This window comes from Mycteria americana, chromosome 4 (assembly GCF_035582795.1).
Source record: "Mycteria americana isolate JAX WOST 10 ecotype Jacksonville Zoo and Gardens chromosome 4, USCA_MyAme_1.0, whole genome shotgun sequence".
NCBI classification, from domain to species: Eukaryota; Metazoa; Chordata; class Aves; order Ciconiiformes; family Ciconiidae; genus Mycteria; species Mycteria americana.
This window is the reverse complement of record NC_134368.1, coordinates 42,880,615-42,907,490: the sequence shown is the minus strand read 5'-3', so window position 1 is coordinate 42,907,490 and position 26,876 is coordinate 42,880,615. Positions and strand designations below refer to the sequence as shown.

General features: G+C 36.6%; 1 protein-coding gene across 1 annotated transcript in view; it reads left to right on the top strand.

Moving 5' to 3' along the window:
• GALNTL6 (polypeptide N-acetylgalactosaminyltransferase like 6) overlaps positions 1–26,876 on the top strand; it is a 488,603-nt gene that overhangs the window by 117,072 nt on the left and 344,655 nt on the right. The window contains exon 2 of the mRNA XM_075499243.1: positions 19,888–19,896. Coding sequence (XP_075355358.1) covers positions 19,888–19,896 — 9 coding nt within the window. The remainder of the gene's footprint in view (positions 1–19,887; positions 19,897–26,876) is intronic.

Here is a 26,876-nt window from a genome sequence, read left to right as displayed (position 1 = left end):
AGGGGGAAGTGAGTCACAGTTTTTGTATGATTGTAAGAATCTTACCAGGGACGGTGCTTCTCCAGATCATTACACTGAGCTTAAGCATGGAAAGGGTACCTGCCTTCTTCCTCTTCTACTCACTGTTGCTACTTAATTGACTGACCCATCAACTGCTGTTCTTCAATTGCTGTGTCCCCTGCAGCTCTCTATTGATTTGCTGGTAAAAAAGTTCACTGAGACAGCTGCACTTGAATCTAGGGTTTTTTTTATTGTTGGACTTTGCTTTCAATTAATTTAAACTTGTCTGTTTAAGCAGACATGTCTGTGGTCTTCTCTTGCAATGGATATATAGTGTAGCAATATATTAAACAATTATGCTGGCCTAAAGCATTCATTAAAATTGAAATACAGTAAACATTTATTATATCAGCAATAGGAAGCTGCACACCACTGGCTAAAGAACAAATGTGTCAAAAAGATGTATTAGTGGAATTTTATTTAGCTTTTTTTCTTACACTGTAACCTGGAAAAGAAACTCCAAATCTCGAAACACGGGTTAGGAAAGTAGCTGAGATGCAGAATGAATTTTTGAATGAATTACATAAAAAGATATATGTTTATTTCATAAGAATAAATTGCTAGAATTTTTTTTTCATTTGTAGATTTTAGCCCAATGGTTTTATAACCAAAAAGGAAATGATATTTTTCATTAATTTGTAAATTCCTTGGTAAAGGAAGTTCTATACAGTATTACCCTTCTTTTTGTTAAAATGAGTAATATATTTTCAGAAAATGAAGGCATTTTGGACAGTTAGATTTTAATTTTATTAGGATTTATTTGAACAGTTGGATTTAAATTTTATTGGAGTGATTCACCTCCCTTCAGCTCTACATGGAATGGAAAAGTGTGTGTCTAACTTTTGCTCTGTAATTATCTCTATTTGCACATGCCTAGCATCACTGCTCATCTAAATCAAGAAGGCATTCGGGATTAGACACATCCAGTTTGCATGTGTGAAAGACTTTGCTCCTTATCAATCCACATGTCCAATTTTTCCAAATTGCTAAGAATTTGGAAACCCCCAAATCCAGCTCTTTATGGAGCTGTAGAAAATATCCCTCTGCCATCTCACAAACACTGTATTCTAGTCAGGACTGGAACACATGATCTCCCAAACCAGCACTACAGCTTATCTCCTGGTATAAAATCAGTTGTGTGTCTAGGCCTTTAGATCAATAGAGAGTCTGAGCGGGGCAGTAAAGTTACTGATAGAGGGCAACCCAGATTAAATTGAATCAGGACACATTCAATTAGGTTTAGCAGAGACATTAGGAGGGAGCACAGCGTGAAAAAGAGCAGCACAATTGTGACAGCATCACATTACTGCTGACAGCTGATGTGCACCAGGAGTGTCTTTTATATCTGCCTACAGAAATATTATTTATTGACACCTGTGCTGAGTTTTTGGTGTGTATATGGGATGCAGTAGTAGTATAATCGCGTATAAAAACAAATGTTAATCTACCGTTAGTACCGTAGCTATATGTAGTATGTAAAACACTTGGTTGTTTCAAAGCCAGGAGTTTATGAAGCCTGTCAAACAATTCTGCCTTTCTCAAGCATAAAGCCCTGAAGAATATAAGAGAATTACTTTATCTGGAACTCTAAAACTCCACACTACATATAATATGTTAAAATAAATGAACAGAACAGAATGCAGTAATTTTAAGTGTTTGTTTGTTTGAATAGAGGGATAGAGGCTAGCCAAGAGTTTTTCCTTGATATAAGAGCGTATGACAAAATTGTCCCATTGACACTGAGGGTGTGATCCCTCGTAATTCCATTTACAATTGTGCACTGCCTACTATGAATTATTATTTGATTAAAAAAAGTCAAATGTGATACTAATTCAAAATGTAGTAGATTGGAAGGACACAGAGAAATAGAATACTAACAGATAATGATTCTCCTCTTTTTCAGTTTTTGGTTTTTTTTAAATGGAATGGTATATATTGGATTGGTTTAGAACAAACATTGAGGTCCCAGATAATTCTTTTCCTTTATGTAAAACTTTACTTATGAACCTCAAATGAGAATCAAGTAAATCTCTTCAGTAGTTTCAAAAGGTTTTTGAAGTACCCTTAGTATTTTAAAATAAAAATATCATAATACACAATTATTTGTTCTCATTGACAACTACCTGTGGCCTGTCCAGCTGCTTTTAACCAGTTGATGTCTATATTTTGTGTGAACATTATAAAGTGTGACATCTAAACGACACTTTTCAAGTTAAGAGTTTCAAAGCTTCTGCTTCCTCACCTGTTGCATTTTCAATTGCATGAGGTCTTGCAAACGGGCATAACCCTTGCTAGAGATTGTGATATTTCAAAGGATTGCCGTACCTTTTATCTTCATTTCATTTTTTAAAGATTGACTTTCATTATCATTACCTACGTTAACTAATACTACAATGTGGGGGATAATTACAACATCGCTACGTATCAGTATCAAAATACACAAAGGCCACAGGCAGTTTTAAGGCCCGCAGCGCTGTACCAGCCTCCTCAAAGGCACAACTGGCTCCGTCAAAAAATTCTCCCGTGAGGTTTTCAAGGCTTGTTAACTAAGCCAATATATTATGTTATTATGCATTTAGAGCCTGTGTGCGTGGTCAGCATGGGATATTCAGTGGAATTAAATACCAGCTCACTGGCAGACTGAAATTTGGGGTTTCAGACTCCCAGCCTGGTCTGAGTTCCAGTCCCGGGAGTACTTCCCAGTTCGATCTCCCCAGACGTACTGGCGGTGGTTTCCTTTTTTGCTCTTTTGCTCTGTGCCCTTACTGCTCCCTGTGCCGTATGGTAGGGAAATGTTACCATTGGGGCATGCTGCTACAGGGGAGCTAGCTGTGGCCTCAGGTAATGATGGTGCAATAAATACTGTCATAGAGCTCCGTATCAATGAAATTCAGCCCCATGTGTTTTTCTCAAGAGTGTATTTCTGAATATGTTGAAGGTAAAAAGCAAAATCCAAGAGAATTAAGATGACAGAAAGTCATCTTCTTTCATCCTCTTTGCTGCTGGAAGGGAGAGCTCTGATCCTGCCCTCCAGCTGCTGCATAACCCACTGCTGTCAGCTGGAAACGGAGATACAATCTGTATTTTATATATCAGCGTCCTATATGTAACAGTCAACTCCTGGACTGTTGCTAAGACCCTCCTGAGCCTCTTGTTTTTCTGCCAGGATTACAAGCTCTTGTTTTTTAAGCAACCTCTTGGAAAACAATTAATGCAGAGCAGCAATGAGCTATGTCTGTGAATTCTGCAGACAGTAAAGAGCAGGAAGCTCAGACTCCAGATTTTCATTTCAGAAGTTTTATTCTGCAAATAGTAGCACACAAAGTTGCTTCTTTTATGCAGGGTAATTTTTAAGCAACTCCTCTAGAGATTAAACGTTCAGGTTAAACATTCATAAGAGCCTTCATTATCTACTGAATTTTTGATTGGAGCCGTGCTGCCCTGCGCAACATGTGAAAATACTGAAAAACTGGCTGGACATTTTTAAATTATTAGTTCAACAGAGAAAAAACCCTGAGTTTTCTGATGTCTGAGGTGTACACTGCTCACAGCTACATAGCTCACAGCTTGTTCACTATGATAAGTGTAAGTATGAAATGAATATGAAAAGATTAATGAAAATAATGGAAAAGTTTTGGAGCAGTGTTGGGTTTAAATTTGTTCTGGGTACAAAATATGTAGTTATAAGTACTATAATCTTTTTTCCTATAATTATATTCTAAAAATTAGAAGATAATTAGTGCTAAGGAGCACTCCCTTGTATTCATGTCTTACTATATGCTTTTTACAATATTCTCAAGTCATTACATTCAGGGAAGTACTACATTTAAAACATGTTAATCCTTCATATTCTAACCTTCATGTGCTTTTCATGACTGAAAACAAGGAAGGACATTCTTCCTGCTTTTAAGGCCCCAAGTGGGGCTTGCATTATGTTTTCTCTTGAGCGTTACCTTCTTTTGGGGTCTGTACGTATGATTCTGTATTGGCTCCAGGGTAAGGAATTGTCAAAGCTCTGAAATGCAGCCAGGTCCCCTGTGAGTCCTGCTCACCTAGCAAACATACCTACAAGGTACCTTTTCTGTTATCGGAAGAAGAAAAGTTCATTCCAAGTTTATTCTTCATTGAACTTCCAAACTGAAATCTCCTTATGCTCTATCCTTAGTCTGAATTTGAACACTTGCCAATTCTAAAAGAGAAAATTATCACTCATAACTTAGTTTTCTTTTGAAGACTTAGTTTTCTTCTGAAGCCCAGAAAGCCAACCGTATCCTGGGCTTCATCAAAAGAAGCGTGGCCAGCAGGTCGAGGGAGGTGATTCTGCCCCTCTGCTCTGCTCTGGTGAGACCCCACCTGCAGTGCTGCGTCCAGCTCTGGAGCCCTCAGCACAGGAGAGACATGGACCTGTTGGAGCAGCTCCAGAGGAGGGCCACGAAAATGATCAGGGGCATGGAATGCCTCTCCTATGAAGAAAGACAGAGAGAGTTGGGGTTGTTCAGCCTGGAGAAGAGAAGGCTCTGGGGAGACCTTATTGCGGCCTTTCAGTACTTAAAGGGGGCCTATAGGAAAGATGGGGACAAACTTTTTAGCAGGGCCTGTTGCGATAGGACAAGGGGTAATGGTTTTAAACTAAAAGAGGGTAGATTTAGACTAGACAGAAGGAAGAATTCTTTTACGATGAGGGTGGTGAAACACTGGAACAGGTTGCCCAGAGAGGTGGTAGATGCCCCATCCCTGGAAACATTCCAGGTCAGGTTGGATGGGGCTTTGAGCAACCTGATCTCGTTGAAGATGTCCCTGCTCATTGCAGGGGGGTTGGACTAGATGGTCTTTCAAGGTCCCTTCCAAGCCAAACCATTCTATGATTCTGTGACTTATAATTAGGCTTAGGAAATTTAGATGCAGATCCCCTAGAGCGCTAGATGTTTCATTGCTAATGACATCAATAGCAACTCCTTTTGAACATGTTCCAGACATTAAATACTAGAAGGTCTAAACCAATTTAGAAATACTTTAAATTGCACAAATTATTTAATGTATTACTTTGAATTACATTATATTGTATTAATATGGTGTAATTAATACAAAGGAGTTAATAAAGATGATGTTTCTTAATAGAAGAAAAAAGATAAGCAGACTGGTTAAAGCATCAAGCGGAAAAAATAGGTGTGCTTGTTGCTGATCAGAACAAACCGATGTATTAGAAGAGTATCATCTTTTGAATTCAGAAACTAATATGGTTTATTTACTTACTACATTTCATGATACTTTAGAAATTTACGTACCTACCACATTTGTCAGTAGTGTTGTAAATAATTGCTATTGATGGCCTTCACTTTTTTTTTACTCTTTTTTTTTTTTTTTAAGTTAGAACAGCGCTGGAATTTATGCTCTGCTCTGTTACTATTTCCTGGGCATGTCTGACAGCTGAGCTATTTGCTTGACCATAAGATTTAGAAGTCTGAGGAAGAAAGAGGACGATTCATCTCTCAACCCCACATTAAAGACTTTCCGACATTTTGATGTAGTACTTTACACTTCACTAAGTGAGTGTCGAGTGGAGGCACTGACATCTGACGCTACGAAGACTAAAATATTCACGTGTATTATAAATACAGAATGTAAGAAATAGTGCTCTCTACCCACATTCATTGCTAGGAGTTAAGGCCAATATATTAATCATGTCTTTGGTATCCCCCGCTGTACTTTCATTCACTTTCCCAGAACCAAAGATAAGACATGCAGCTTTGGAGCAAGTTTTCGTCTTTCATTGTTTTGAATGCTGGTCGTGTTGGAACAAGGAGGCAGAAAATCTCCATTTAAAATTTCTAGTACTCATGCTTTATATAATTCCCTTTCATAAAATAATCTTTTAAAAGAAGGAGAAAGAAAGGGAATCCAAAATCAAGTTTATATACTTTATTGTAAAAAAGTAATTATTACAATTGCTTTTCTTTCTTACTTTCTGTGCTTCAGCAAATCAGAAACTATTGTCTCTCTTTAAAATCTCTCTAAATAATTTAAAATCTCACACTCTGTAATGATTAGATGGAGCCATTCAGCAGGTCATTGGCATATCCACTACTCAAAAAAGCTGCATACAGAAGGATTGTATCAAACTGAAGAGGGCCTAATTTCTTTCAAAAATTATCTGTTGCACATAGGAAAAACTATTCTTTCTATTCTATTCTATTCTGTTCTGTTTCCATATTTCTGTGCACCTTTTAGTTTATCTTCGGAAATAAAGAGCCAGCATTTGTTCTGTGTCTGTCTTTACTTTTGAACAGGCATTGGGGCAAGCAAGTCAATGTACAGTACAAACTGTATTAGAGCTATAATTTCTGCTAACTCTTGTCCCACTACGCCAATATAAATCATCTTTTGTGAATATTTCTCCAAAGTGATAATACTTCTGGTTCTGGCAGCTCTTGTACTACTGTTGAAATGCTTTATTATTTTGTATGCTTGCAGAAAGGAGCTGGAGTAAAGTGGAAGAGAGGGAAAGGCATTTTAGGCATTTTCCTGTCCCCACTCGTGAATGTTTGTTTTTAGCTTAATGAGAGGAACAAACAAAGCTTGTGATCCACAAAGACAGAAAATGTTCATTTGAAATAGTATTTCAAATATAAAGAAAATACAAATTAATTTTTTTTTGTTTCAGGAATTTATATTTCTTAGCCATATCTGTGATGGAAAAAAGAGAGGCAGATAATTACTGCTTGATTTCTAAGGTCATCAATATGGCTTTTTATAAAACTGATACTTTTTTCATTTCTGGTTTGTGAATTCAATTATCTGATGGGTTTGTGCAAATGTCAGGTTCAGAATGAATTATATGTGAATGACTTCGATATACCAAAGAAATGCATGAATTCAGCTGTATTCAATATCTCGCATGTAATTCTTAAACTCAGTCACTGCCCAGTCAGTTAAGTTTTATTAAATTTCTTCATTTTTTAGCATAGATTATAATATATCATTCTTTGTCATAGTATCAGCATTTAAACACTTATAAAAGTGAAGCAGAGGAAGATAAATTTGGTTAGTTTGGAAAAGAATATTTTCCAGTTATACACATAACTGAGTCACAGCAGATTTAAGGAGACATTAATTTTTATTTGGTTTGTGCAGAACCCAAAGATGCTGAGCTCATCAACATGATAAATTCTTTCATGCCCTTGGTACCCTTTCAAGATTCCTTGAAAACTGATGGCAAGATTTAGTGTTGTTGACATCAAGTTAGACTAAAATAAACAAACAAACAAACTACTCCCTTCCCTTGTACTTCTCCCTTATAAATCCTCTGCAAAAACACTTGTCTTGGTTGGCAAACTGACTTATAGGGAATTTAAGATGTAAGGTTGTGACCATTGGTAAATGTAACACTAAGAAAACCCCTAATTTTTGTTTAGCTAGAACATTGCTTTGAAAGCCACAGCAGTTTTTCAATATTAGTACATTTTTAGAGGTTTTGTTTTATTAGTTGTGTTTAGGTTGCTTAAACTATGCGGAGTTTGTTCTTGTTGTTACAGTTCCTTTGTCTTGGCCAGTACAAGAAAATGTTGGGGTTTTTTCATTTTATAGGTGGTCTTTACGTTCTTTTTTATCACTCTTACACAGCTTAAAGTTCTTGATTGAGTCTGTAATTTCTTGTTTATCAGATTAGAGTTCTTCAATTTCGTGTTTCTGTGAAATCAAGCACTATGCCACGGGCTGCATGGAACTTCCCATGTGATATTTGAACCTCTGTATTGGTTAAAAAGTAACAAGCCAAAAGCCATGAATATGAAAATAGCGTCTCTTCCCCAAGAACTTTTAAGTACCCCGCACGAAGTGACTATGGCTCCATGGCACCACTTTCCTCATTCTTAAGTTTTAAGTTGGAGCAAAAAGAGCTAGAGGAGGGACTAGATCCTCAAGGCTGTTTAGACATCTGTTTTCTATTTCAGTCACCTGCCTCCTGGATTGAACTTTGACCTTGAAATTCTTGGTCAAAAGATGACCGGTGTCAGAAAATGAATTAAGGCCAGACCCAGAGTCTGGCTAACCTCCTAATCAATGCCTCATTTGCTTTAAATAGGCACAGACATTTGGCTGAGAATATTACTATAATTCAATTAAAAGAATCGACATGGGTATTTACATTTATTTCTGGACAGAACTTGGTACTTTATTTCATGTTAATGAGAACAGTTTCACGATTAATGTTACTGTGCTCTTTTCTTCATGTACTGCCTGTCATTTTGTCATATTACCGTACTCAGTAGAGCCAGGACTGACCCTGCATAACACACTGTCGTTTGTTCTTTTCCACGTATTGTTTTCCCCTAAATTTCTGACAACTTCACGTCTCTTTGGAGAGCCCTTTTTTTCTTAATACTTGCATCCTTCATAATTCAATACTTGCGTTTGTGGATGATGGGGTTGGAAGGAGAGTCTGGTTCAATGACTCCGTTCCAACAGCTTCGAAGTTATTTATGACTTTCTACAGAATACTCATTAAACTCCCTCTCTGCCTCTCTCCAGTTCTTTTGTGAACACTTTCCAGGATGGTGACCCTGTTGCCTTTCTTTCAGCAAAACCACCCAATTAGCCTCACTAAATATGCTTGCATTTGTTTAGGCTTATTTTTCTTTTCATACTTCGAGGGCCATTTCTTCATGTTCTGACAGTAACTACTTATATATACCTTTTCATTGTTTTCATTAGCTCTCCTTATGTATTTATAAAGAGTTACTATACTCTTTCAATGGTATTTTTTCCTCTAGTGTATATTAACTCATTTCGCCTACCTGTTTCTTTATGCAGCATGCCTTCTAATTTTTATCACACTTACTGCTCTTGCATTACAGAATATCTTTTTACTGTTCTGCATTCTTGCTATCACTATTCTGCCTATACAGATTAGCAGCATATTTACAGTATTCTGTGTTTAGCCATATCAGTACATCAGAAAGAGAAATAATTGCCCCGCTAGAGCTGTCTGTACAGCCTCTCTATGTACAATCTCTAGCAGATAGTGCTAATTTTGTAATTCTGTTCATGTTCAGTATATTATATTTTATTCCTCATATCTTTTCCTGCAGTGCTGTTCCCTAGTCAGTATTTTCTGTGGTTTATATTTGTGCCTTAGAGCTTTTCCTCTCCAAGTGTATCTTGATAAAGTCTCAGTCAAACGATTGTCATATTTATTCAGTAATATTATCTCTTTAGTCAACATGTTAACCACTTTGTATCTTTGACTACAAATGAAGTTTAGAGTATGTTTTCTCCTCCTAATTCTTGAAAAAGTTGTGATTTTACCTTACCCTTGCTTACCCCACCTACTCCTTATTTGAGAGAGCACTGGTTAAGACATAATCTTGCTTTTTATCACCTTTGTATTAATGCTGTGCATTTTTCAGATGTTCTTTTGTACTATTTTTGAAATTCAGGGATTGCCGCCTTCTGTGGTTGTGTGACACTTGTGTTCAGGGCTATAGTATATTACCATAAATGTAGCAATAGTTGTTAGTTTCTGTGGCTGGTTTTGGTTATGCAAACAGTTCTTAGGGTCTTAGTAAGATTAGAGTACGGAGTATGGATTTGCAAAAGTTTTTATCTCTTATAATGCCTTTCAAAACCTTCCTATTAATAGAAACGCTTACTTTAGGGGGGAAAGGAACCAGTGAAGATGTTGACATCGTGAAGTAGCCAGTCTAACTAGCATGAGGGTGTCAGCAGCACATGTTCCAAGCAGCAGTAATTTTGTGGGCTGAATGTTGAAATCAGAGCTCCTGCCTCCACTCTCCTTTGACACTTGACATTGAATCAGCGTTACCTTCTGTGTGCTCTACTCTTCAGCTGCACTGTGAATTTGAGCTGGATTAGATGCATGGCAGTGTTGCCACCTGTGTCATATTACTCGATTTGTTCTTCAGTTCAGTGTAAGAGAGCTCTTGAGTCTGTTCAAGAGTATCATTTGGGCTCTCTTGCTAGTAATCAGTGGCATATTTCAGTTGTGAATACAGTAGAAACAGAAAGAGTTGTTTAACTTCTCATGGAGGAAATGGAAGGCCATTAACATAATCACAAGGCTATTTAACTTCTGCAGCTATAGTATCCTGACTAGGTGTGAATTGTGGAGGAAGTGCTATACAAGAACACCCATTCAAGTCTTGATCTTTTTCTCAGCCTTTCCAAGACAAACGTAGAGTTTCTGCAACAGTTGTTAAGCAATTGGGAAGAACCCAATATATCCCAGTGACATCAGCTAAATAGCAAGCTAGTGCTTGAGGCATAGAAAACTGAATAGGGCATAAGATTACGCCAATAACAGATCCGTTGTATTGTGAAACTCCATGAGGTGGTATGCAGAGGACCCCATTTCTGTATTTTTGTTGTATTAGGTATTTTTTTCTTGGACCATTAATTGACAGTTATGGTATTGCAATGTGAAGTATGAACCTGGAGAAGAAATGGTAAGCTGCTGAAAAACTTCAGAATATTTAGTTTATTTTCTGAATAAAAATATAAAACATTGTTCTATTGCATTATCAATGCATAATTGGTTTCTAACTGACCGTTTTATTGATTTTTTTTTTCCTCTTTTAGAATTTGAGAAGGGAACCATCTCAAATTCTAATTGGAATAACCAGAAAGGAATAACCATCTCCTTTGATGGTTATATGATGTCTCACACACTATACAATACAGAAGGTAAATATCATAAAAGTAGATCTCTGTCTGTCCATAGTTTGCTAAGTGTAAGGAATGTAGATGCGGAGTCTCCCTATTCATGTTTCTCATGGAGTTTATGTCAAGGATTCAATTATTCCTGTTATTTCCAATAGAATAATATATGAAGGAGTATTTAGTCCTGAGAAAGTAATGAATTATATTACTACTTAATTTAATGTGACTTACATTACAGTAGGGCAATAAATCATATGCATCCTTAGATTGGCTTTGAAACATTTTTATGGCCAAGATCAGGATGTAAATTGAAAAACTGACATACCATTTTAGAAATAATGATACAGCTGCAGCAGGGATAGAGATGGCCAAGGATAAAGAGGCAGCCTCATTTTCTGAGGTAATTGCACCTGTGCTCCTCTCATGCTTTTTGACATTGCAGGAGTGAGGCCTCAGGAAGTGACTTCAGCTTATTGCCAGGGCCCTCTTCTTGTCCGGGACAGGGAAAGCGTAGTCCTGGAGTCACATCTCTTATGAAGTCAGTTTTATGATAAAAAAATATTTTTATGAATAAATGATGCATTTGTAGTTTACCAGGAAGCCGTGGGCAGTGGATAAGAAATATTTTGGGTCTAATTATACAAGTCTTTTTTTGCTAATTGTTTTTGTGCCTTTGGCTGTTCAAGTGGTTTCTTTCTCACTCAGTTGTTCACTCTCTCTCTTTCTCTTTCCTCTACCCCTTGGAGGTTAGGTAAATGAGGTTCGGGTTGTTATATGACATCACAGGTCATCTATAGATTCAGATATTTTGATCAAGAGCTATGAAAATTTTTTCTTTAAGAAACTTGTAACTTGTATTTTTTCATTTTTGGAGAATAGCCTTACCTGTCTTTAATTCTGTAGCTAACCTCACAAGCTGTGAATCAGCCGAATGAGTATTAAGTAAGAACATTTATTCAGTTCTTTATCTTTTTTTCAGTCCTAAGACAACTTGAATCGTTTAGCATGTATATGGTATATGACATGGTATATGGTATATAAGCATGGTATATGAGATTATTATGGAGCTATGAGCCATTTAAAAAGTACCAATACTGTAAGAGATATTAATGATAATCATTATGTTTAACAAGATGTCCATGTAAAGGTAAAGTGTGTACAATTTTATTTGCCTTGGAGAACAGTTTAAATGCAGATGAGCAGCACAACAAACTCACAGTTGATATATGTAAGTGGAGTTGCACTATATTCAAACTTAGGAGAAGATATCAATATGGCATGACTGTTAGTATCTAATTTAGCGGGCTAAATTACCTGACTAATCTCCCTAGGATCTCTTAAAAGTATATGAGAGAACATGGCTTCTCCAGAGAGTAATTCTTAAGCAGAAGCCTAATTTAAGGCTCTGAATTGTCCTCTGGAGAAGTTTATTGCTCTCCTTTGAATAAGCCAGGAGCTTGGTTAATAATTACTAATTGTTTATCAGCATGCGAAGGCAGGCATCCAAAAAGGAAATAAGAATGTGTATGAAATGTTGACCTAGTTATGGCAATTTGGGAGATTCTGTAATTTTAGGCTAAATGGCCCACTTTGGTCTCTTATTTCTGTACTTCCAGGCTTTCTGTTGAGGAGCAGCAAAAGAAGGCTTAAAATGACACTTACCAAAATGTAAGATATTAAAACAGGTCTCACATCAAGAAATCACAAGAGAGTTTCGCATAGGTGTTGGGCTAAATGCATGGGGGAAGACCAGAAGTAGATTGAAAGAGGCTGTTTGGAAGAACTCTCTTTGTTTGAAAGAACCAAGAACTCTCTTTGTTCTGTTTGAAAAAACATCAGTTTACGGATTCCTGGGTGTTACTACGATGCGGTATCTTATAAAGCCTGATAGGTATTCCATCCCCCCTGAATTGTCTTTCAAAGACTGTCTCTGCAAGAGATGCAGAGGTAACAACATGGTCATAAATATTACCTTCCTGAAGGTAAGTGTCTTTCCTGAGACCCCGTAAATAGCAACTGCCGAGTTTCAGCCGGAGAACTCGGCTCGGGAGTTTCGCAGCTATTGCCTTGTAACTAGCTGAAGCTGTAGTGCTGGTGTGGGGATTTTACTGCACTGCCTTAAAATTGCATGATGGTTACATTAATTGAAATTAAATATTTTCTGAAAGTCTTTAAATTGATGTCATAATTATAGGTCATTTTCTGCTTGGGAGTTGTTTGTTGCTGAACATATATATATATGTACACACACACACGCACACACAAGTGCATGAGCTCATCAAGCAAACCTCTGAAGTGAGTTCAGTTTCCAGGCTAGGAAAAGCTTTTGAGCAGTACTGAGCTTCCAAAAGCTGGAATAACTGTCTTGAGATTGAGCCAGTTTATGGCCTTGAAGGACCTCCTGAAGTAGACTGAATGTGAGCTAGCTCAACCTTCTGCTTAGACTGTTTCCTAAATTGGAGTAATTGCATTAGAACTGTGGAGGGATTTTATTATCCCTTCAGTTCTGCCATCTAATTAATTCTGGCTTAATTGTATCCACCTGACTCAAAGAATTAAAAAAAGGGAAAAAATAAATGGAATAATAATACCATACTAGAAAAGTCTACCTATTTTATGAGGTTTTTTGTTTGGTGGTGTTTTTTTTTTTTGTGAGTGGGGGGAGGGAGGGAGATAGCTTTATGAAAACATTTACGGTATCGCCTAGGTTTTCCTGACTGCTGTGGGTATGTCTGTACTGCAGTCAGAATGTTATGATGCGCATATTAGTTAGGCATACCTGTTCCACCTTTAATCCAGCTAGCCCAGATGATCGGTGATGTCACGGTTGCACAGATTTCTGTGTGGATTATACTATCTTTACTAGACCTTGCGTGTTAATTTGTGTGTGTTCACTGCTATTGCTGTTCATATTCATATGGTATCACAGTCATGTATCAGTGAAGTAATTAGATAAAACCTCCAGTGAGGAATTATTGGTATGTTGATTTGATGTAGAGATTTCTAACAGATGTTTAATGTGTTAATAGCATGTCCTATTCATTCTCTGAAAAATGAGAAGCTTGTTGAATAACGTTTGTTTAGGTTTGCGTTACACAACAGAGCAGAGATACTCAAGCTGGTAGAGCAGTATTTTCAGATGGCACAAGATAATTGCGTACAGCTGCATGTTAGCAGCTAACACAGTACTCCACCTGGGTTCCGCTCTGCTTCTCAGTGTAGGTAATTAAACAAAGCAGAAAAGATTAAATAAAATTTCCCTCTTTTATATCTATAGGCTAATATAACTTCTTAATGTCCTGTTAAGTAAATGAGCTTAAAGTTGAAGTATTTGGAGCAATGAGACAAAAAATGGTCTAATAATGATGTATTTAGTGCTATCCTTCATTGTTTTATGAGGAGATACTCTTCTTGATGCAGATGGATCATTTTGACATGATTATTTTGGCATGTCTTGTCACAAACAGTCAGCTATGTTTTGTAATACAGAAAATTTTATTTTCCTAATTAATCACATATCACAACTTTCCTATTCTCTAGCGGTTATAATTTGAGTTAGTAAGCTCCAGTTCCCTACCAAGATGCTCTAATTTACAGTCCTAACGTGACCAATGCCAGTAAAATGTTCTAGTATATTATCTGGCAGTAAATAAAACCTGTCAAAAAAATCGATGAAAAGAACAGTGCTTAACAAAAGACATATGCCTCATAAATAATATGTCATGACAACTAGCAGCCATAGTAACATATTTGAAGGAAAAGGCTGAAAAAAGTAACCAACCAGAAGGAGCTAATGGGTTATTTTTGCTAGAGATCTGCCATAGACTTTTCCTGTCACAATATTATTGCATTTGTGATAAAGCAAAAGGATTTGTGCTGTGATTTTTCTAGCATACTGTAGAGATTTCAGATAGCAAAGATCAGCTTACATTAATTTTTATAAAGAGCAAGTGTGTTACCCTATCACTAATCCATTTATATATTAGTATTATATTACTATTACTCCTCTGTCTTAAGCCCAGATCTTACTCACTGTTTTTCAAAAATACATGATGCACTTATGCAAAAGGCACATTTAACTACTTATGAATCATTACTTCAAATCATAAAATGTAACATTTCGGAAGAAACACATCCTAATAGTTTGGAAATGACAGATAGGTTCATGGATTTGAGAGAAATCTGTATGTTTCACTTGAATTGACAAACTAAACTTTCAAATCTCTTGATAGTAATGTTATTTTTCTTTTTTTTTCTTTCTTTTTTTTTTTTTTTTTTCCCCCCCAATGAGCATGCTGGAAATATTTGTGGTGAAGGGGAAAATCTGCTTTAACGCAGCATACGATGGTGAAGTGTAATATGACAATAATAGCATGGAAGAGCCACGCCTCCACCACCCCCAAAAAAAAAAACCAAACCCACCCCAAGCCCCACATTCCTGTCTCCCCCAAACAAGATATAAAGGTATTGTGAAACACTAGCACTAAAAGTTAACTTTTGGGGAGATTTCACAGCAAGAGTTAATCGGAGACTTGGGTGAAGCCAGATTTGATGTCATGGAAAACTTGGAATATGAAGGCCAACAAGTTTTTATACAGAGAATGGTGGACACATAATACAGGCGATAGGGTATAATGCAGTAGAAAATAGCAGTAAAATAGTAATATAATAGAATTAGTAATATAATAGAATAATAAAGGAAAGCAATTGTGGAACGGTCATCTTGAATTGATTCAAACTAGAAATTTAATTAGGCCGGGGAGGAGGAGAGAAAACAAGAAGAGACATGGTGTACAGCTTTAGCAGTTGCAGGAAAAGGAATGGATTATGGCACTAGTGATTTCAAAGAATTTTTGTGCTTTACTTTTCATTTTTATTTTTGTGTCAGCTTTGCATTTAGCAGGTAAATTAAAATGTAAGTCTTCCATGTGTTCTCTGATGCAAAGAAAGAGGAAAGAAAGCTGTAATGTAAATGCGTGAGAGTTCCTTGAGTACTTAATGGGCTGGTTTATAAAAAGTTCGGTACTTGTCCGATTTATCTGCATTTACTCTGTGGGTGGCAGAACAGCTATTGTGAAGTATTGTCTTCCAGTATTAACATTAAAAAAAAAAAAAAATTACGTGACATTTAAGTTAAACATGAGGCTTCACTAATCTTAATACATTCATAGTTTTCCTTTGTTTCATTTGTGGATGTACTGTACAAAGAATTCAGTGCTCCTATTACTGTTGGTGAATGGGAAGTGTGTTATTATCACATCAGCCATACAGAAGCTGGTATGCGAAATGGTGGCAGGAGCATAACATCCCAGCCCTCCTGATGTGCGAGGCGCAGAAGCCGTGCTATTTGCTAATTACGTACCTTCTCTTCTGTGAGCAGAGATACTGAATAAGACCAGAAAGGATAAAGTGGCGTTAACTACCTGTATCATATTTTCAGGAGAGCAGTGTGTCACAATTCAAAAAGCAAAAGAGATCTCTTCTTGAAATTTTTAAATAAGAAATTCTCATTTTGGGATGAGGAATGTTATTTCTGTCAATTCAGAGGAGAGGCAAAATGACCCAGTAGCTTCATAGGTTGTTCTGGATGCTTTTTGGATACGTCCGCTTCAAAAGCACTGTGTGATGCTTTTGGTGGATAGAGTGGTACTGAATATGATTTCAGTGTTTCTGTATACTTACATAGGAAGCATACTGAGAAGAAATACATATTGAGAGAGGAGACCGGTGTAGGTAATGTGAATACTGTAAAGAGATCATCTCAGCACTCAAGGAGTCTGGTCCTCTCTGTCATTTGGGAAAAAACTCCAAGTAGACAGGAATTTGGAAAGTTTTTAGTATATTTCTGTTTTAATTCTCCATTGATGAGAAAATATATGATAAATGGAAAAATATTTCCACTAAAATATTACCAAGTGTTACTTTGTGGTGTTAGTAGATCCGTGGATGGATCTCACACTGCCTAGGATTTTCTGCTGTTGTGGTCAGAATACAGAAATTTATCCTACTCAAAACACTACTGCCTGTAGATCAGATGGAAATGTTCATTACTTTCTATAAAAAGGGTCTCTTTTGGGGTGGGACTGAGATTAATTATCTTCATTTTGACTTGTGCTAGGCCTGGATGTGTCTAATGTCACATCTCCTGTGTGCTTATTGGCACTTTCCACTAATGTGAATGCAAGCAGCCTTGCACACTTCTCCATGCCAGTATTGGAAATGTAAATTAAGTATGCTCTCGGCAAGCAGTGCCACAAAGGTCACTGTGGGGAAGAATATTCCGTCTGCAGTTTGGGCAGCATGAAAGGTAGCCAAAGAAACCAGCTGTGGAAAACAAAAGAAAATATAAGCAGATATTAAAAAAAATACAAAATCATATTTAGAAACCTCAAACCACAGAATGGAACCCTAAGAAGGGATTTATGACGTATCACTTTTAATTCTGATTTGCAGTCTGTTATTATGATATAATCTGTGGTTCTCTTTGGGGAACAGCAAACAGCATCTGGTAGCTCTTTGGAGTCCCTCCAAACTGCTTTAAAATAGACGTGAATATAGTAAAGTAGCGTGAAAGATAGGCAGCTGGTGAGCATATCGGAACGATGAGAAAATCTTGTTTTTTCAGGGTATTTTGTTCTTTATATTCTGGTAAAGTTTATTGTTATGAATGCTGAGTTTAAAATAAAACTTAAGTAAGCTTCTTATTTCAAGTGCTGTACTACTGCTTTGCAGTGGGAATGTGTTCACAGCTGTCATTGAAGGTTTCCATAAATTGCAGAACATAGCAATGTGGAGGCTAGCTGAGCTTACCAGTCAGTCTTGAGCACTGCACTGGAGCGACTGAACTGCTTTGAGGCTGTGTCTGCTTTAGGTTCGCTGTCTCTTTGAAGCACCGTGTCGTGCCGCAGCATCACAGCGAGGGAAGTCTGTCTGGGGATGAGGCAGCGTAACTGGGAAAGACCACCGCAGCCGGCTGACTTCTGCAGCTCCAGCAGCCTTTAAAGCCGATAGCTCAAACCGTACTGGCAGAAAATCCACGTGACCTTTTGCAGATTGGCGTGAGCTGACTCTGTCAATAGTTTAGGCTGATGCAAAGGAGTTTGCTCCTGAGAATAACTGGAAACTATTTGGTTGTGTTTGCACAGCGCAGAACGCAAGCTGATGTATGCCATTTTTTAGGTTTGGCTTTGATGGGTGGCCATCGGTGGCTAAGTTTACATCAACAAATAGCGTTGATAGCAGAATAGCTGCTGCTGAGGACTCAATGTCTATTTTACATTACGTTCCAGAGGGGTTCAGTCTAGACTGGTCCCATGGACTGAATGCTCGCTAGCTGTTAGCTAGTAGAAGATCTGGAAAAGCTCAGTTCTGTGAGCCTGGGCAGTTAGTTTCTGTCTCTCCGCAGAAGTCTGTATAGATGTAGCCTAGAAGCCCAAGCAGAGGAAGACTACTATGTAGGCACACACTACCACATTTTCCTTCCTTTCCTCCCTTGGTATTTTAATAAAATATAATCATTTCCTTTGGAAAACTATATTATGATTTAATTAACCTCACTGTTATGAAATGCCTTTCAGTGTCCTGTCCAATTTCTTTAAATTGTGTCATACTTTTAATTATTTCTTATAATAATTTCATACAAGTTCTCTTCTTTCCTTAAGATGATTGTGCTTAAATATATATAAAAGATTTCTCTTCTGCACCATATGTGATTATTTTCCATTTATAGTTATTTACTTTAAAAATATGAATACTGAATAAGTGCTAAACAAGTATATAAGAAAAGTTATTATATAGGCTATCTAGATATATCAGGTAAAGGCTGATTTCCACCCCATACACTTCACACATAGTTTCTTATATTTTCCCTTCCAGGAAATCTCATCTCATGCTTACAGGATTTTTTTGTTTTAATAGTTTATTAATAGTTGCCTTGCATAGCAATCCTAATTGCTATTTACTTGTCTAACTGAGTGTGCTGATCTCCAAAGGTATTGATGCCTATTCAGTGACTTGATGTCAGTGAGTGCCCAATATTGGAAGTAAGGTTCTTATAATGAAATCCCTACACCTTGTGGTTTGTTTTTATGTTTATAACTTCCAAGCTGCATGATTAGATCATATGTACCATATAATGCAAATCAAAGATTCATATAAAAACTATGGTGAGTAGGATGTGTAGGAATTTTCAAGCCTTTTAGTGGTGTCTCTGTTCATCAAAAATCACATTAATCGTGACATGAATAGGAGAACAGTTAAGCTCTTTATTGCCACATACATATGTGAAAATGCTTATAGCATCAAAAATCACGTATGTTCTCATAGTGAAGAAATGCAATCCTGAAGATGTGGTTATTTAATTATATGAACTATTACAGAATTTAAATAGTGAAAGACATCAAGAAAAAGCTTTATTCTTAATGCTTTTGTCAGTGAACTACTTCACAAATTTATAAAGAACTTACCCATCAGCAGAATTGTTTGATTATTTTTTATAAGGATTTGGAGTTCCAAACATGGCATCCAAACTGAAGGTTTCATGAAGTTGGGCTTTACTTGTAATATAAGTAATAGTAAAATAATTTACACACTAAAACACACTTTCTTTTTAATTCCTCATCAGCCTCTTAGGATGTTCTTAAACTAGGAAAGGTTTTCTATGTTTACTATACAATTTGCTTGCTCAGAAACAAATCCTTTTTTCTCTCTATCTTTTATTCCAGGACAATTAATCTGTTAATGATAGGGTCAAATCATTGAGAACAGCAGTCTCTTAGCCTTTGTGATTTGGAGTGTACTGAACAAGAGAGTTGCTTAATTATTTTTGAAAGCAGAGATACACACAGTCATTGGGAATATTTGTCTGTGTTTCTTTATAACGTAAAATCTGCTTTGAAGTAACTTGACAACAGAACACAGATCCCTATTTGAAGCAAAGGGATTTTTATCAGGGCCTGGATGCATGAAAATGTGCCTATAACACTCCCCTCACAGAGTAAAAGAGAATAAGCCCTTGAAAAGCACAGTCATTAGCATGGTCAAAAGTTTAACCTTCCAAAAATAGATGAGTACTATTTGTTGTCTCTTATTAGGGAAGCTGTAGATAAAAATGGCTCTGAATCCCAGCTTGTGGATTCCACGGTGCTCTTTTAGGAGCAAGAAGTTTTTAGTTACATTATTACTCTTAAAAGCCACCCACCCATATCGGACTGAAAAGTAGATTACTTCACTTTAATGCAGTGGGAGCCTATTTGTTCCTAAAAATCTATGAAGACTATAATGGAGGTCGTTAGTAAAGCAATTCTATTACAACTCTGCACGCAGAGCATTAGCAGTAAGCATTAGAAGCTGCTGGATCAGTACCTTTGCCGTTTGCCCACTGACTCAAGCAGAAATTCTCCTGAACGCTGTCAGAACATCTTGGGTGGTGACTTTTGTTGGGTTCTTTTTCTTCTTTGGTTTGTTGTTTTGGGGTTGGGTTTTTGGTTTTGTTTTTTCTTTTCTACATATAAAGCATACCTGCTTACCGTGTGCTATTACACTATGACTTATAGAACACCAAGGTGAAATGAAAGCTAGTAAATCTTACCTGTGACAAAAAAGCAATTACTTCCACTTTGTAAAATTGTATTTATGTTTATTGTACGCAAGCAGTATAAGACATGATAGGCTTAGCTAATTATTTTCATCCTTTCTTTCAAGTATTGCGATTTTCTGAATGTTGTAGCAGGAACATTTATGGCTCTTAGCGATCTTTACCAGATTTTTAAATTAAGTGTTCTTTTTGTTTTAGCAATGGAAAATAGGCCTAATCCTCTTTCTTTGAAAGTTAAGAGCAACATTTTATTTCAGGTTAGTTGAAGGAACTCAGATAATTTAAACAGATTAGTTGATGACATTATTATTAAACTCTCCAAATTCATTATTACAAGTATTGTTTGTCTGTAAATCTCAAAGTGTTTAAAAGACACGTTTACAAGAGGGATGCTGGTGCCTAAATGTCCCTGCAGGCATCTAAATCAAGCACTTAAATGTCAATGTATTCATACCTCACCTGTCAACTACTGAGAACAAAACTCCTTTGGATTTTTAGTTTCAAATTCCATGGCTGTATAAGCTGATAATTTGCTACTTCTCAGCATTTGCATGGCTTACAAAATGTAACCAGTGAGCTGAGCTGCAAGGAACCTGTTTGAATCCTTGGCCTTATTTGTGAAAACAATGTATATGCAGCATGGATGCTCATGTCCCGTATTCCGTGGTGGTATGCAGAGGATGTCTTTAAATGAGCTGATGAGAAAAGAGCTGCCAGAAAAGATGGTGTAAAATGGTTTTGCCTAAAATATTTTGCTGAAATATTGGAGAGACCGGAGTCGCACCTCCTCCCTTTTCTAATGGGTTTACATTCAGGTTTTCATGCTAACCAATTGGCTAGTCCTTTCAGAGACTTTCATGGTGGAGCTGTTCCAGTTAGAATTAAGTATTTAAATATCTTTTAAGCCAGAGAGAACTCTGTAACCTAGTGATTAAGGCAGCCATTTGGGATGGGAAATCAGGCTTTCAGATTCCACAACAATGAGCATTTCACTATTCCAAATTAAGCATTCATTAGAGCAGGGACTTGAACTCAGTCCTCACTCCTCCCAAGTGAATACCCTAATCGTGGAGCTATGGCAATTCCTACGTGTTCGCTGCGATCCAGGGAGTATCTCGGGATTCCTTGTGGTGCCGGGGAGGTGTGCTACCAGGGTACAAGGATGAATGCACTCTTCTGCAAGTGGAAAGCAAGTATTCAGATGCCCTCTAGTTGAAGGGGTTTTGAACCCGTGCTTTCTGTCACCTCATGTGCGCATTGTAACCAGTGAGCAACCAGGCAAAACAGCAGCTCCCTTACGCATGTTTTGAAAGAATCCATGCGGCTTAGTTTTCAGAAGGAAGCTCAGGACGCTGTTTCAGAAAGTTTCAGAGTTACAAATCAAGGGATAAATGCTTTCCTCTGCCAGAAGTGAGCTGCCTGAGCCTGTGGAAGGGAAAGGACTCGGCTTTCTTTGTCAGCCTTTTGTAGTGACTAGCATAGATGCCCTGTGCTCAGTGTGCTGACTGTAGTAAACTCCTAGGCACCTGGTTCTCCTTATACATCATAAAAGTGTCATGGTCAGATATATATACGTAAATTTGTAACCTTATCTAAAAATAGAGGTACGTTGTGCAATAGGTTTGATTTAAAGAAAAATTATACATTATTTTAGATAAACGTCAAGTTTTGAAATACTACATTAAAAAAAAGAACTCTCTATATAATCTTCGCTATCATTAAAACCAGCAAATTAGTTAAGTGAAGAAATGATAATTGCAAGTGATTTGTATGGCATAAGTGTGTGCTGCTTTGTAAAAATAATTGCAGTTCTTGTGCCAAATACTTTTAAATGTCTAATTGATTTTTAATATTTTTGACAGGAGGTTCCTTTTGTGAGCTTTAACAATTAATATTGTAATAGAGCAATCTAGGGACTTCCATGATTTAGCTCAAACAGTTTATACGCTAATACATTGTAGAATTTGCACTCAATTACTGTAAGTAGAACTGATGAAATGTCTATTAAGTTTGTTCAATATTTCTCAATGTAATTTTCAATTTTAAGTGGTTTATGACACTATTGAGCAAAAGGCATAATGGTTGGAATTCCTAACGTGAGATATCTGCATCAGGTTGAATATTTGGAGGGAGATTTTCAGGGAAAATGCATATTTCAGAAACCTCAAGTAGGTGTTTTGCGTATTTATACATACAGTGTTTATTTATACATACATATTATTTATTATATTTATACATACATATTATTTATATTTATACATACATTTATTATTTATACATACATTTATACAACAGTGTTTTGCGTATTTATATATATTATTTTACTTTAAGTAGTCTTAGTGTCCTCCTACTTTGAAGCAGGAAGGTGAATTTACATGAAGGAGGGGATTTTATCAAATCTATGATTGTTGTCTGCTTCATAGGCCCAAATTTGGGCAAGCTTTAAGCCTTTTAATAGTACCACTTTTTGCATTCCCGATGAAAATGTTGCACATCTTTGTAGGTAGCTCTTCAAAGATCTTTTCCTCACTTAGCGTCATTAACACTGACCATTCCATGGAGCATCAGAGCAGAATCCTATGGACTAGTAGGTGGGAAAGATGGAGAGAAACACATCATGGTGTCTGCTGAGGGAAGCTTAGAATTGAAAAGGTAGCACACAAGGTCTGTGTCATAAGTGACGTGGGAAAAGGAAGGGAGAAAAACGGGCATAGAATCCGATAAGATTAGGAGACGGGTATGGGGGGAAAGGTGCTAGGACTGAATTTACAAAGGAAAGGCACCAGAACAAAGAGAAGTTAGGAGTGGGAAGAGAATCTCTACAATTTGATCTGGTGATGGTAGCACTGGGATAGGTGAGGTATTTTGGAAACAGCGCAGTGAAAGAAGGATGAAGTACAGAAAAGAAAAGAGGCAGATAACTTTGTGGAGTCTTGATTTCACCTGCGTTGCTGGAGATTAGATTTGGGAGGTGTTTTGAATTAATCTCATTTTCTCCATGTTACAAGATCTGATTAAAAAATAGTTATTAAGCATTGAAGATCATTTGCATTCTGGACAATACCAAAGAACGTGTTTTAAGTTCCAGAATAAAGTTGCCTCCTAAGCAGGGCCACAGTAGACGTGGAAAGCAAAAGATGAAAGGGAAATTATTTTAACTTGATGAAATTTATCATCAGTCCTGCTGGTCCTGCCCTTGTCTCTGGAGCGGTTAGGAACCATTAATATTAGGTATATATTCAAATGTGTGGATGGTACCTTATTGGCTGCTGGGTTATTTGATTGCAGATGAGGCTGTAAATTTATTTGTATGACAGATACGGCTACAAGGTGTAGCTCTTTCAGCATGATTTTTAATTTGGTAGAGATAAGATGTCTATTTTCTCATTTGATTTAGGAGTAGAGATACACACTTGAAATTGATTATTTGGAATGTTAATGCTATGGGAATCTCAAAATAGTTTAAAATGGGAAATAACATCTGTCTGTATTTATGATTTCCCAGAGGAGGCAACTGTCTCTTTTCCTTGCCTAGTTTCAGGGGTAAGTTCTAACAAAATTCAGTGTCTGTTAATAATAATTATTCATTGTCTTTAAATGTACTGATTGCTTTGACAATGATACATCTAATCTACAGATTTCAAGCTTAACAAACATGGTTCCTTAAGATTTCCTTGAAATATAGCATCCAGAGGGTGTGTGAGTTCATCTTTCTTCTTCATTTGGGAATGCTCATTCCTGGGAGTTTTACCTGATAGAGTGTAAGCAATACCTTGATAAATCCATACTGCCATCACCTGGAAGCAAAACTGCATATTTCCTTGATATGAAGAGGTGTGTGGGAGTTGGGGCACTTCCCCTCTCCTTGCTCCCTCCCCCCAAGCTTAAGTGATGAAGTAGTGTGTTTTTATTTGTGTATCTGAAGCCATATTTGTTAAGGTTTGTACATTTCAAATATTACATTTTCTGAACTCATAGAACCTTATTTTATAAAAAGAAAGACACTCTAAATATTTCCATAAAAACCTAGTTGCTAATGAGGAGGCTTTAACCATGTACGTTGTGATAATTAGCATTATTGACTTGCTTCAATACCCTAACTATGTTTCCTGCCTAGACCTCACAATCACTTAGGTTACCTTCTTCAAATGTTTAGTGTATGGTCTTGATTCTTAGTTGAGAAAAGTTGAAAATGTTTCCTTTTCCACAGAAGACATAGGAATTGCTTCTTTTCATTGTTTCTGTCAGTTTGCTATAAGTCTTTGGAGACATTAATTTTGCACAGGCTGAAAATTAGGCCAAAATTAGTGCCTTTTGCATTGTTTAATGTAAGGTCTATTGTAAATATAAATTATTCTAAACTGCTAATTTTCAATTACTTCATCAGTCATTAGGCAATGTAATAATGTTGCTTTAGTTTGCAGTTGACAGTTTAGACAAATTCTCTTTTTCTGCATTATTTTTGAGACCTGAAAACTAGAAACTTTTTATAAATGAGCTTTTGAAAATGAGCTGGAATAGTTTTTTTTTTTTTAAATGTGAAGGAAGCATTTCATATTTGACAAAATTAACACATTTAATTTGTTAACAAGTTATAAGGTTTTTTAAAAGATAAAATGAAAGGAATTGGTGCATTCAAAATCTATAAAGACGGGACAGTATATCTGTGGGCATTAACTCAGGTCTTGGAAGACAAATTAAGGAAAAATTACACTAAGGATGAAAAAAATTGAGTATTTAAAAGAAAACTGTGCCACTGTTCCAAAGCACTGAGCACTGGCACAGGTTGCCTAGGGAGGCTGTGAAATCTCCGCCCTTGCAGACATTGAAAAGCCACCTGGACGTGGTCCCGGGCAACCTGCTCTAGGTGGCCCTGCTTGAGCAGGGGGATTGAACCAGATCACCTCCTGAGGTCCCTTCCAGCCTCAGCCATTCTGTGAATCTGTAATAACCAGGTGTTAAGCCTATATTGCTTAGAGGCTAGATTTTAGACTGGATAAGATCCTTGGAAGTCAAAAAGATAGGTGCAAAAACATATATTGGAAAAACAAACAAACAAAACAACCCCAAACCAAACAAAAACCACCACATTTTTATTTATTTATTTTTAATGATCCAGGTTAACCAGTATTTATGGCTTTTATTTTCTTTTGCAAGAGTTCAGAGCACAGGTGAATCTAATTCAATGTAAGGAATTAATCTCTCTACTCTGATTAGTCTTGGTTTTCCCAGTGGCTTGAAAGTGGAGCAAATACAACTGAAGTCAGATCTTGGCATAATTTGGAAAAAGATTTAATTTACTTTATAATTTATTTGGGGAAATTGTATAGCTTGAGAGAATGGTAATGGGATATATAATCTATCACCTTGAAATAACCAGTGTAAATAAGGTCACCATGATTAGTGATCAGAGCTTTTTTGGCATTCCAGTGGGTCACTGAGTACCTTTGTGAAATGAGATTGGTCTCAGTCCAGTTCACAGACTTTCAATGTTTTCTTCTTACCTCAGGAAACATCAGCTTTTGCTGACAGTTTCCACAGACAGATCAAGAACTTTCATGGTAAATCTGTTCAAGAGAAGAGCTGCAGGTGTAATGTATTTAGATACATTTTGATGCTGCCTGATGCTATATCTGTATGAAGTAGGTTGTTTCAGGGTGACCAGGTTAGATAATGTCTCTGGATTTTGTTTGTTTTCAGAAATAAGTATGTTACTAATTTTAAGCAAAGATCTATAATTTTTAATGATGCTTTATCTTAATTTTTTTCTATTATAATCAATCAATTCACTTTGAAACAATTTAGTTAAAACTATTGTTAACAATGTTTAATTACACACAGAAAGCTGATTTGGATTCTAAGCTTCTCTGCTTTTTCTTCTGCTTTTTTAAGACTTTTACAGATTTCTTTTTTTTAATAATTAGATTCTGTCAAAAATCTTGAGTTAGTAAACCCTTGAATTAGTAAAAATCAAGACTATGAATGGCAAAATATCTTAATTACAGGGTGTGAGTAAGCATGATTTTCCTGAGAATTTTGCCTGGAGGTTTGTGGAGAAAAAAATCCTCTTCCATATGTACTATGAGTCTGATGAAGTAATATATACTATGAAGGCTGATGCAAGGCATAACTGTGGCGACTTACTGGAACAAACCTCTGTGACTTCTCCCACCCCATCTATTGATTCTTCAATAGAGAACCTACAAAGTTAGTTTTTACATGCCAGGGTCTGAAGTACCAGCTCCTACTGCTTTCCTGTTGCCAACCATTCTAGACAATAAAATTGTGACATTTTTATACATTTATAGCAATGAAAGAATATAATTGACGAGTTATGCATAGATAATTGTTATTTTGGGTAGGAACATAAGCATATGAAGAAAAGGGTTTTTAAACTAAATGCTTATGAAAAATTAAACTCATTTTGCATTCAGTTCATTCATTCCAGGTAAGAGATTAAAAACCTCAGGGTTTGTGAGTTTGAAAAATGAGATTTAAAAGCTCATAAAAAAAATACTGAATGTTTTCTCCTGCTCCCCACATAGTA